The following is a 13,606-nucleotide window of genomic DNA, read 5'->3' on the forward strand; positions in this document are numbered from 1 at the left end:
CACACACAAAGCTACAATTAGCATTCCCCTTGTCTTCTCTGTCCTTTGATATTCCCCGTTCTCTTCTCCTCGTCTCTTGCAGCTTAGTATCCCGCTAGTGTTCCTCTGACCTTTGACAATCCTTCCCTTGGCACTTTGAGTTTCCATATTCATGCCCTCACATCTGTACCTTTCCCAACATCGCTGCCATTTCTACAGGCTTTGTCTGTCAGCAAGCTATGCCCTAAATGTCATATCTGGAGGACTGACATACACACGCAACCCATGAAAAGAACACACCATCTAAAGAATATTCATCTTATGCTAAGTCTAACTTTGTAAAACAACACACGTCTCCAACTTTTTATTCCTATCCCGAGTTGACCTTGACCAGTGAGACCAACAAAGCTATTTGTTTGCCAGACAGCCGGGGACACTTGACCCTCTGTGGTCTTCTTGGCTAAAACTCAGCCCCTTCATCTATCCATCCATCACAATGTTCTTGGTGCTGACAGGGAGAAGCTGTGGATGTCATGCATCATTTCCTGTTTGAGTTATGAGGGGCAGGGGTGATGCCACCTTGACAAAAGGCTAGAGAAGGTAGCAGCGTGCTTGGTTAGCACCCTAATTTACTAAAAGATCTAACTTTTCTTTGCCCGTGTTAGCATCATTTCCCATCATTTTTTGGCACAATATGATGTATATAGCCACCAATATTAAAAACCACTTTTACAAGGTTCTTGTTTTCAAATGAGTCAGCTGGAAATATTAAAAAGTCAGACAACAGTCAGACACAGTGTTTTACTACTAATTCGCAGACAAAATGTAAGCTTAATTGTATCAAACTAACTAAAAATTTTGTGTGTTAAATCTTTCATTGTTCTGATTGTAATGAGCATTATGTAATGTGTAGGAACAGAAGGCTCTAAATCACGTTCTGTTCCATCTTCTTTTAGCCGATCTGATTTATCAGTCAATAAATCAATCATACTGTAACTTCAGGAACCTTTTTCATCATTCAAGTCCTCCAAAGCCCACTGCAGTCTAATTAACTACTGCAGTTCAATTAGCCTGCAGCTAACAGGAAGAGGCTCGTGACATTCTGTTGTATAAATCATTTATTTCTCAGAGTCACACGGAGCACTTTGTTAATGAAGAAGTGGAAGTGAGCATGTAGGGAAAGCCACAGAGTGCACACTTCAGTGAGTTAAAGACACTGAACTGAGCGGGAGAAAAGCTAAAGAGCAAATCGTGTACATGCTTGTGGCTGGGCATGTCTCTGTATGAGCAAGGGTGTGCATATTAGCACACACCTGTTTTTCTCATTGTGTTCACACCTGTGCTGTGTATGCCCTTCTTAATATTTACCGTGGAACCTTAACTCCCTCCCTTCTCCCTTTAGTACAGTACAATCCTTCAGGAGAGCTGGTCTGGAGGGTCGGCATTCCAGCGATAAGAAGCTATTGTTTCCTTTAGGCTCGATATAACTTCCACTGGGCCAGTTTCATAACACAGGAAGTTAGGCAATATGTCCACTGAGGCAACTAATCCACTGTAACATTCCACCTGCTAGGTTATTGCATAAGAGTGAAATCGAACAGGAAACTCCAGCTCTTTTTTCTATTATTTAGTGGAGTACACTTGTGTTTTCATTACCCATCTTACAGTTTAATGGAAAGCAAGAAGGTTTATTCATTTATACATTTGTGATTCATTCATTTATTTATTTATACAACCCTCAAGATAATATTTTTTTAAACTCAGACATCCCTTTATTCTTCAGTTGCTCTCACACACCAGTTGTTGGTCATGCATTATAGATACCTGGATCTACCTGCGTTGCCCCACACATCTTTAATTATTCAGCCCACCAGACGTCTCGACAAGCCAGGACGATGTCATTTATGCACCAAAGCATTCACTCACCTCAAGTACTTGGTACCAAACACTGACTGTGCTGTGCAAAACAGCTCCAAGGACAGAGAAAAGCTTTCTTGCCAAGATCGGCCACATCCAAGCAGGGCCACTTGAGCTCATTCATTAGCATGGCATGCTAGCAGCGCATAACAGCAGCTGGACACAGAAGCAACACCTTCACAAGGTAATGCAATTCAGTTCCTTCAGGCTTATAAGACCGACACTGTCTCACACAGGTGATTTAGTTCTAAGGTACTGTTAGAGGCTGCACTTTGATGTACTGGACTGTATTTTGACAGACAAAATATTAGGCACACCAATTACCTGAATATGTGAGGAAACACATATTTGGACATTTTTCAGAAGTATGAATATTCATTTGACAAGAGTTAGATAAGAATATCAGAACCATTTTCATGTCTCTAAGATTAATGTAAGGATACAGCCAGCAGCACCTCTGAAACTAAGCTAATGACATGTTTTTAGTTCATCTGTTGAGCCTGCATCTCAAGCAAACTGTAAAAATGAAAAACTGTGTTTATATGAAGGACTGACCAGGTACAGTGTCTTTCTGGAGTCTCGTCACCGTAATATACACTCAATATCATACTATTCAGAATTACTGCCAGTGAATACATTGCATTGTACAGGCACTGCTTTTATTGTGTCCACCTTCTGCACGTGAGAAAGCAACAAGCTCAAAGTTGTGAACACTTCCCACCACCAAAAAGATAAAGGAATGAAAAGGCAAAAGAGGCTCAACCAACTGCAGCAGAGGAACCAGCAAACAGTGACATTTCAGTTTGTTACCTTTCTCGTCTGTATCTGTGATAAACTATACCGGCTATAAGCCTAGGGAGACAAAAACATAATTGTGTATTGGTTCATTATTTTATTATTGTCCATTGGGAGCCATTATTAAAGAAACAGCAGCAACTGTATTCTTCCTGGGGAGGAATTTTAAGATAGCATAAAAACAGAACTTTTCAACTTTTATAGAGCAGTATTCTGATTAATGGCAGCACAATGTCATATATTTTGCAGTATTCCATTAACAAGTGTTTTCTATTACTGCTGTAAGATATACCACTACAAAAACATACTCATCCCAAAATTAAAAAGAAAAAAAAAAGTGCATAATCACTTCAAAAGCGAACAAGGGCTATTACTGGACTACATGAAGCAGGGTCATATTATATGTCTTGACTGCAGTGAGACAATGTGTAGCGCCTAATTGCAGCCGTTAACGGATAATTATGAGGATCATTTTTGTATCAGTGATTCCAGCCTACACTCTCCTGCCTACATATGAATCTACTGGGAGATGATTGGAGGAAGAGAAATCACTTGAAAAAGAATAAAGGCTTCAAATCAAAAAAGCCATTTAAACTGTGAAATTCCAACTCTGACTGTCTGCAGCCTGACTTGAATTCAAATGAACTGAACCACATCATAAAACAGAACAAATGACATAAGAAAGAGAGTGATGTATGAATATTTATCAAGAATTAATGAGCCATAACTCTGAGCGTTCCACGACTTGATCACCTGAACGTGACCAATTAACATGTTATAAATTTCACCTCAAATCTGCCGTCTGTGGTTGAGTATAACACACACCTATGCAGACTGACATGTGAACTCCTTGTGAACCACACCAGAAATCCACCTCCCCCTTCCTTCTCACACTCCCACCACTGCTCATTCAGCCCTCCATCCTCCAAATTTGGGAGAAGTCAGAGCAAGGTCAGCTTTGGGAGAAATGCTTTACTCTGTCACCGTCACTTAATGCCTCCTCTTTCTTCCTCTCATCTCTCCTCCGCTCCCACAGTTCGCCTCGGGGGCTAACATCACTGCTTGCTACTGAAGCTTACTGACTCCCCATGAATTAAACATGGATAAACACATTCTCAAACTAACAGGCAGGCTGATGTGAGGGGGTGGCTCCACAGAGGCATCAGGCTACCGCTTTATCTCATCACAGCTGCCCGTCACACGTTTTGGGTGAACTGGAACTTTGCATGTGGGATGTTGTGTGAGGGTCCAAGTTATAATAGTACTGGACTGCAGCGCCGCAAGATTTACATGAACACTATGTACAGTGTATGTATGTTCGTGGACCTCACCTGTGAGAGAAGCTTGTTGTTATCATCCTCCAGGATCCGCACTTTAGTCTCCAGCTGCCGGATGTAGTTGGAGGAGGAATCTGAACGAGAGACAGAGAAGAAAAGAGGGTAAGGAGAATCGATTAGCATTTCAAAGACCCCAAACGGAAAACAGCCAGGCATGGCCACTGAAGCAAAAGACCACATGGAGCTCAAAAGGTTGCTGTGCACTTTGAGAGACCCCAACACCCATTCTCCAAATAATGGCTTTCACTTCACAGATAAAGTTCAAGACCTTATGGGGACAATATGGAGAGGCGTCTCATTATGAATTAGCCTTCTAGTCCAAGTGTTTACTAATTTTTCAAGTCTAAATATCAGCAAGTTTGTTATTTTACAACGAATCAATTATTGTAATGTAAAAAAATAGTGAACAAGGGCCACAGTTCTGCAAGGCTGTACACAGGATAACATTAGCATGCAACATGTTCACAATGACAATACTAAAATTCTGACATTTAGCAGGTGTAATGTTTACCATGCTCACCATCAAGTCTGTTAGGCTGTTAACATTTGCTAATTAGCAGTCAACACAAAGTACATCAGTTAATACTCGTCTCCTGTTCACTGCCATTGTATGTGAGCGAAGGGGTTACAAACCTCCAGTGGCAAAGTGAATTCACATCTTGGCTTTGTGTGGTGCTCAACTATGGTGAGTTGTGACCAGCGAGGTCACAGCCTCAACCAATAAATAAAGAATTGAGTGTGGTTGACCCCTAAAACGGACTACAAACAACCAAAATGATTTCGCATCCTGCAGAGCCCACATTCTGCACTGATGGGTGATGGCCATTCACCTGCATCCACTTATGTGTGACCACACCCTGATGGGGACGCCATCAGTTTTGCTGGCGTTAAGTCATAAAACAACATACTAGACTAATGACAAATAAAGATAATAAATACCAGATAAATTATTCTGCAGCTAACAGTTATTTTCACTATCAATCTGTTGGTTACCTTTACAATGAATCCATAATTTTAGCCCAGAAAGAGTGTTACAGTGTCAATTTGCTTGTTTTGGTGGACCAACAATCAAGAACTACATGGTATTCAATTGACAATCACACAAAACAGAGACATAAATATCTAAATTTAAGCCTGTTAGATTCAGGAAAACTGTTAACTACAGTGTTATTTCTGCAACTCCATCTGCTATGTATAGTGCCTTGTAAAGAGCCCTCATGTGCTAAAAAAATTACTTGTAGCCTGAGGTCAAAGGTCAAGCACTGAGCAGTCCCACCCAGATTAGCACTGCCTGACCTTACGCTTGACCTCATACTTTACTGGGGCCATTTTCCAGTTTGGCCACATTCTCCTGTGCCACTCACTCATCGTGAGACAGGCATTTTTTTTTTTTTTTATCTGATGACTTTTGTTGCAAAACTGTCTCTATACTGCTCACACTTGCAAACAATGCACATGTGGCCTAATTGCTCCACAGAGATTCCCTCAACTGCTGTTGATCCTGATAAAACAGCATTTTGCGTCAACATGAATCGACTCTGTTTGGTTCAAACCGGGGACAGGAGCAGCGTGAAGAGTGGAGGTGCAGCTTGACTCTGTAGGTGGCACAGAGCCTGTTATTTTAAAAAGCCATGATTAATTTACAGAGAGATCAAAGCCAAGGCACGTACAGGAAGCACACTCCCGCAGCTAGTCAGGAGCACAGCACTGCGCACACAGCTTTATTTTACTTTGTTTTCTAAGTAAAAATACAGAGAGTGGAGAGGGTCATGGGGAGATATGACAAAGCCGGTGGGGATGTTGCTGGGCTGAGTTAAGATGCAGATGAGAAGACCCTGTTGTACAGTACCGCATGCACACACACATGAAATCACAACTTGATGCATCAATGAGGTAACTCTGACCTCAGTTTGTTCATACTTAACTGAACCTAACAAGTCGAACCAGCCTGTGCAATTCATGTGACCTAGTTTATCAGCATTTTGCAACAAGGGGGCGCTATTCTACAGAAATCCAATATCAGAAACACACATTCAGTGGTGACCTGGTTTCTGAAATTTGCAATGACATAAACACAGAATCAATTATAATACTGTCGTGTCACACATAAGTTAACTGATGCCAATACATGCTTATTATAGAAGTTATGGTGGGTCAGCTTTCTGTGACATCTTAAACATGCTAAAAAAGAAACCCAGTTTTAACAATCATAGTAGTAGAAGCCAGGGTCACATTTACATCTGGATATCTGACTCCTATATGCCTTTTGTGAATAAAATATTCCTTAAACTACAGCGGACAAATAAATAAGTGTTTTCTTTTTGTGAAATTCAGCATTGTCTCACTGCAGTCAATTCAGAAATCAAGCTTGTCCTCTCACCTCAGCATCAGTCCAAGTGCCAATGCTTCTCCCAAGACCTGGGAGTAAATGGGCTAAGAGGCAGAAGCCCCAGTAGGGCCTGTGGGCCTATCCGTGTCCAGTCACTTGACTTTTTTTAGGAGGGCTAGTGCAGACAGCACTGTCAGCTGGCTGGTTATGATGGGTGAACAGCTAGAGGAGGAGGAGGCTGCAGTGGCCAGAACTGCTAATCCGCTCTTCCTGCCTTGTGACCCTCTAATCTGGATTCATCTGCTAGCCTGACCTGCAGCCAGATCTCAAGCCGATTAGGATGAAGGTTCCTCAGTTCCTCAGCCTTCAGTCATCACCAGCGCACTCAAACAACAAAGGGAGAAGACCCCCCCCCCCCCCCAACAACAAAACAAGGGGGGAGTGGGGATGGAAAATAAATGTTCATTGAGATTGAGATCTTGCCATCAGTAATCCAATAAACTCAAAAGTCAGCTGAGTGTGTCAGGCTTATTTTCTTTTATCTCCTTAGAACTAATTAAACAAAAAATCAAGAAAATCGCTGAAAGATAAATATTGATAGGTCATGCATACACTGTTTAACTAAAGAAACCCTGAGTAGGCCTACAGTGAAGAATCCTGCTGTCATGGGCTGTCTCAACATACCACAGCTCTGCCTTCCACTCCCCATCTCTAAGCCTTTGATGTGCTGTTGGGGGGGTCATGTTAGATCTCAGAGGGCATCACTGCAGCATCACACATGACATGATTAAGTGGTTCTGCTTAAATATGTGCAGATCCTCCGTGGGAACATTCACAGGAACACACAACATGTACCAAAATGCCTTAACACCTCCCTACACACACACACTGTTCACATGTGCTGCAGGGATCAGCAGAGAGAATCCAGGCGTCACCCTCTCTTTAACACCCAGCTCCAGAGAGTCATCCTGCTGGGAGATGGGGCCTGGTTTCCCTCCCACTTCTCCATCCTTTTATCCCCTCCATGCCTCCAGCTTCACATGCTCTCCTAACTGCTCCTCCATGAAGCTGGAGGAAAAGCTACAGATCATACGAGAATGGTGTACCCGAGCCAAAATAATTACCCTGCAAAACTCAGCTCTGCATCCACTCTTTTATACACAACAAGCACCCAGGGAGAGTTCAATATTACTTATGCATAGCCTGAATACGATCCTAAGGGCCGATAAAGTGAGAAGAAGGCGCTGTGAAGTGGTAGGCAAGTAAAAGTGCCCAACTAAGTGGTAAACAATACAAAGAGAGGCAAAGCAAAATGGGAAACCTTTTCCTCACGATGCACAAGTAAGCTATTTTTACCTCTGCACAAGTGTTGTTTACCCACTGAATTTAGAGCACGTGAGAGCTCTTAATGTGAGAGCTTGTGTGTGTGCGGGACAAAAAGGTGACGCAGACAGTGGTGCGAGTCTGTCCCCCTCTATGCACGTCACTTTGTATCACGTCAGTGCCGCTGTGACCCACTTCCACCAGCCACTCCCTCCTTAACTGTTCTCCACTCCCAGTCTCCCTCTCTTTCTGTTTTTTATTACATGCCTCTGCTTTAACTTCTCTGTCCATTGTATTTATTCTCTGCTCTTAAAAAGTGCAACTATTTTGGAAACTGGTGCATTGTTAAACTTACCTTTTGTTGGGAGGGGGAGAGTATTTTCTCACTACTTTTACAGAATGAAAGCCACACTCCCTACAACTTGGTGCAATCCTCTAAGAGGTCATGACCTCAGCCAGTTCTTCTTTGTGTCCTACTGAGCTCCAAACACCCCATCCCCATCTGTCCACTGTGGCTCGCTCTGCTTTTACACCATGCCACAGCTACACACAATGCAAACATAAACAATGGCACAACTAAAACTGCACAAGAAGGACAAAATGGGAAAAAAAAGCCACCACAGCTAATTCAAAGATCTGTATCATAAGACTGAAAGTTCATTCTTGAACTTCAAAATAGTAGTTTTACAAAATTCCAACTCAGCGTTCTCTAGATCTTTCCGTAGCCAGCTTCATACTTCATCATTGAGTTAACTCACTTGTCATGGACAGGAAAACCTTCTGTCAGGGATGACTGTGACATGGCTGCAACACCGGAAAAGCTTGTAAGTGGTCCTTGAGTTGGTTTACTTTAGTCAAATCTACATCTTAAAGGACCCGTGTGCATTCGAGTGTAAGCTCCTTAACTACAAATCATATGTACGTTACACTTTACTGACTGCTTTAACATTAATGCTGTACAGTTCTAGATGTTTGGATGCATTTTTTTCTACTGATTCAGCAATCCTTTTTTATTGGTTTCCTATGATATGAATAGCAGTGAACCCTGCTGAAACCCAAAACCAACAATGATTTGTGTGGCCAAAACATGTTATACCTTAGAAATGCTTGATTTTGGATTATATTTTTGGAGATATTTTCAGTCAGCAGTCCTTTCCTTACCTTTCTAGCTTGCTTTCCCAACTCAACACTTCATTTGTGCCCTCCTTAAATATATTTCAACCCCCAGCATGGGGTCAGGGAGTGGTGAGTTTATTAGAGGTTAAGGCAGGCCACCCTTTTAGGGGCAAATAAGAAAGCATGTAGCCAGGCATGCTAGTACAGACGTGCTGCACGAATAAGGTTGTCTAAAATCACCACGCGTGTAGGAATTTACACTGGACATTTAGCTGATAGTGACAGATGTGTTGCAGTTCCATGCTGTTGACTCCAAGGTCTTTGCTACATCAAAGCAGCTTTGGTAGAAATATGTGGTTAAAAAGGAGCAGGCTTCCCTTATTTCAAGTCAGATCCCATGGCCCATAGAAGTCTGCAGTGAATTGAAATCACTCTGCTTTTATTATTCCTGGCTCAGCTCTGGCTTTCATCTCCTATTCACAGCTGTATCGCAATGTTTTAGCACAGAGACATGGATATCCTCTCAGCGACGTGCGTATGTGTGTGGAGTTATAAACGAGTGCTTATGTGCAGCATTTGCAAGATAGGGAACGCATGTGGTTTGCATGGGTATCTAAGGTAACTGTGTGTGGGTATGTGTGTGCATGTTTGAGAGAGAAAGAAGGAGAGAGTGAGTAAGAGAGAGCAAACGAGAGGGTCTGTGCGAGAAAGGGGATTTTTAAACCCATCTGTGATTACATGTGTGTATGTGTACTCAAGGCAGGACTTTGGGTCAATTGCCTCAAGATGTTGAAGAGAGAGCAGAAACAGCCTAAACAGTCACTCTCCCCTTTCTCTGCACCAACACCCAAGTCAAAGTACAGTGAATTTCATGAAATCTGACCTCGCTGGTTACAGGAAGTCTAATTTATCATACAAATACACACACAGAAAAAAAAAAAACATCTGTATTAACAACCAACTTTGAAAACCTCTAGAAAAATCGGAGGCCCACCTTAAAAGCCAAACAAAGGAGGGAAATACAAAAAAAGAGAAGGAAAAGGGAAAAGGGATTTGGAAAAAAGAAAAAGAAACAAAGAAGGAGAGAGGCACCACTGCCTCTAGTCAGGCATGTCGGGTTTGAAGGAACGTTTGATTGCTGTTGCATCATGCTTTTTTAACAACTATTTTCAATACTGATGAACCGACTGATCATCTTTGTGTAAAAAGTTGGAAATTATTGAAAATCACAACTACCCAGAACCCAATGTGAAGAAGATGCTTGTTTTGTCAGATTACCGATCCAAAATCCAAAGATATTCAATTCACAGCAAGCAGCAAATGTCTGGCAATGCTGATAAATGACTTGAATGACTTAAATGACTGACTATCAGAACTTTTGTCAATCAATTTTCTGTTGAGTTTTATCGGATGTAGTGAGCTAAATGAGGTTAAATTTGTAAGGTTAAAATTCTGACTTTCTATTGCTCCAGTTGACTCATTTGAAAAAAGGGACCATGTAAAACAGCATGTTTCACTTTTACAAGAGAAAAGCATAAGGACTAACCAATAGGTTTGGGAAATGTAACGCTGTTTCGGTTTGGCAGAGGGTTGGCTGGTGTGTAAAGTTGCCCCAAAAACCAATAAAAAGTGGGACAGAGCTGCTAACATATGGCTAAACTCAACACAGTAGCATCCATCACTCACACCCAAACACTTAATACATCAGCCTTGAACAGGGCTTGTTGTAATGAAACCTGTAACCCCAACAGTATAGTTAGCTAATAATATTACCCTTGCCTTGGGAAATAATGCTGGGTTTCTACTGTGGGTAGTAAGCTAGTTAGAAGGGAATGCTAACACGGTCGTCTAAACATTCTTTACACTTTTGCTCTTGTATTTTTGGCTTTGGAAAGGCAGTGAAAGGAGACACTACATTCCAAGTATATCTCTTCCTCCAGCTCCATGCACAACCATTTGAAGGGGTTTCTTCTAATGGTCTAATTGTTTCATTTTTATCTTCCTTATTTTCTACTCTTAAAGCAGGCTGCAAATACCAACACACTCCAAAGAAGACTTGAGGAATGACGTAAGTGTACTTAGGTATGTGGTATGTATCGCATGACCGCACGAGTCTAATGTACTTGCATCTGTACCTGCAGCCCTGTCTGTGTGTCTCTACAAACTGTATGTGAGCATATGCATGCATGTGCTTGGCCTGCATGCCAGCGTGCGTGTGTGTGCCTCCTCTGCTTCGATGCCCAGTGCTCGGTCACAGTCAGGGCAAGCCGACCACAGGAACAGAGCTGAACAAGTTAAGTGGGCACCCATGCTGCATTAATGAGGGGGATGGCAGAACCTGGCAACCCAAGCACGTAAACCACGGGTCCCTGGAAGGGCTTCAAAGACTCGACTGGCTCATCAGCTGGCAGGGAGCTAACCCCATCTGACAAGACATGGCACCCGCTCTAAGGGAAAGAGAGCGCCTCACCTCCCCACGCACTCTCTGGTGTGTGTGTGTGCAACAAGACATGTTTTTTCATGTGCATGTCATGTGTATATGTGTGTCTGTGTGTGTTTCTCTGCATGTGACAACAACAGAGTATTACTTTATGCTTGAGGAGAGACGACCCATGCTGAGTGACTAGTGTGAAAGTGCCAAATGGATCACACTTCAAAAGGACTGCTTGTGTGTATCAACAGCTCTTAAACACTGACCAGGTGAAATCAGCCTTTTAATCATTTGCCACTTGTCAACAGTAAGGCCATTCAGGGCTCACTAACAACCAGGGACAGCTCAGGTTTTAACTCGAATGCATTTTCCCACTGGTGTGAAGCTAGAGGAGATGTTTACCTTGGGGAGTTTTTAGTGACTTAAATATTTAGTACACTTGTGTGCATTGCCAGTATCATAGTTTTTGTGAAGCCCTAATTTGTTCCTGAACTGGAAACAAGGCTGGTGATTGGCTGTGAGAGGACTTTGGACCTTGGACCAAGTTGTGTGATCAATGTTAAAGAGCAATACTTCATTTGTGGCGGGTGCTTTCTAGCCTTTAGTACTTTCAGACTTTGGATCAGTCTAAAGTAGAACTGAAACTTATCAATGGAAAGCTAACTGGCAACAGTTCAATTTACCAGACATTTTTTCAAACAAAAACAGCAGATATTTAGTTGTTCACCTTTGACTTTTCTTTGCTTTGTAGGCTTAGTACATAGAGTGCATACTGGTGTTGTTAGTCAGACAAAAAATAAGGCATGTATGCCTTTAACTGACAGGACATTCAGAGAGAGTGAAGGAAATGATGGGCGAGAGAGAGGGGAAGACATGCAGCAAAGGATCACAGGTCGGACTCAAACCCCGGTCACTGCCATGAAGGGATTTCAACCTTCTGTACACAGGGCAAGTGCACTAACCACTCCATCACACACTGCCCTGTAAAATGGTCAATTTAGCAGAGCAAGGATTTCCTATTTCAATGTAAATAGTCTGGAAAGACCACAACTCCAACAAGGAACAACAAGGAAATATTGAATGGAATTAAATTTTGTGTTTTGCTGTCAAAATGCAGGGAAAGTTCCTGAGTTCCTCAAAAGGTTCTAGATCCAAATGCTGACCCAGTTTCCCAACAGGACAGAAAAAGAAATATGCTGTCACACAGATAGTACAAATCCATCCAAATACTCCATTAGTCCAGAAGAGTTCAGTGTGTGCACATTACAAAATAGGTGCTGCTCACATGTATGAGACAAGCTGAGCCTAATATCCTCTCACATTTCCAGACATAATTCAATCAGTCTGTCTAAAACAGGGAAGTTGATGAATAATCACCATTGACTTAATCGAATTACACACACTAATCACAGCATGCTATGAATGTAATTACACCCACTTCAGTCACTGGGGTCAGTTGGGGCTCTTTAATGTATCAAAGGTTGTTAATGTCTATTGAGTAGGAACTGAAGACCAGTATAAATCCCTGATGTCTGGCTATTGACTGGTCTGTCAACATTCTTCGTGGGAGGGAAAGAGAGAGGGACAACGGGGAAGAAGTTTATTTATAGTTATTCCAACAGACATTAACACAGATGTGTGCGTCTCGTTGCTATCACACATCCTGTCCGGCAAAGTGATGCGTCCCTCCCCTGTCTCCTCTGCTCGTCGTCAGCACCCTTGCAGGGCCAGCGGACACCTTCACACGCCTGCAGCACTGTGCAGATGGCTAAAAATGTGTCTATGTATGTGTGATGGTGTGTGCGCCTTTGACAACGTACGTATGAGGCCATGTGTTGATGTGATTTATAAAAGTTCACTCGCTATGTGAAGAACATGTATAGTAGTTGTTGAACATTTTGAGTGTGACAAGGGAAAACCTTGTCAGACGTTATAAGAAAAATGCATTGCTTGACTATGAGATAACAGCAGTGCTACAGTTATATTTATATATATATTTATACATATATTTCATAGGTGATCAGGCCACTTGTAAGGCTGGTGCCCTATGCCCTTAATCTTTTGATTAGGCCAGAAGAATGTCAATCTGGCAACCAGTGGGATTTAATCCCATGAAATCAAAGCTGTGGGCTTATATTTGGTCCACACCCTTAATTACTGTCAATGTCTGTGTGTGTGTTGGCTATTCACTGCGAGACAAAACAGAGATTAGTGACATTTTGGAGATGGACTGGCTATGAGCCATTGTTTGTCTACAGGAAACCAGTTGTGCATGTTATGTTAAGTTGCATAAATAAAGAATAAAGTCAGGAGCCCAACTCTGTTTCAAGCATGTTTGCAATTGGTTGTAGCTGAACTAGACAAGGGCTAAAATATATT

General features: G+C 42.1%; 1 protein-coding gene across 8 annotated transcripts in view; it reads right to left on the bottom strand.

The window, feature by feature from the left end:
- Nucleotides 1-13,606, bottom strand: part of LOC124050208 (coiled-coil domain-containing protein 85C-B-like) — a 43,451-nt gene that overhangs the window by 10,451 nt on the left and 19,394 nt on the right. For 6 of the 8 annotated variants that reach the window (XM_046372492.1, XM_046372491.1, XM_046372490.1 and 3 more), the window contains exons 2-3: nucleotides 4,023-4,102; nucleotides 2,707-2,748 (exon numbers count right to left, since the gene is read on the bottom strand). In XM_046372492.1, coding sequence (XP_046228448.1) covers nucleotides 2,707-2,748; nucleotides 4,023-4,102 — 122 coding nt within the window. The remainder of the gene's footprint in view (nucleotides 1-2,706; nucleotides 2,749-4,022; nucleotides 4,103-13,606) is intronic. The other 2 variants (XM_046372494.1, XM_046372493.1) reach the window with 1 other exon arrangement.

This window comes from Scatophagus argus, chromosome 19, assembly GCF_020382885.2.
Source record: "Scatophagus argus isolate fScaArg1 chromosome 19, fScaArg1.pri, whole genome shotgun sequence".
Lineage (NCBI taxonomy): Eukaryota > Metazoa > Chordata > Actinopteri > Scatophagidae > Scatophagus > Scatophagus argus.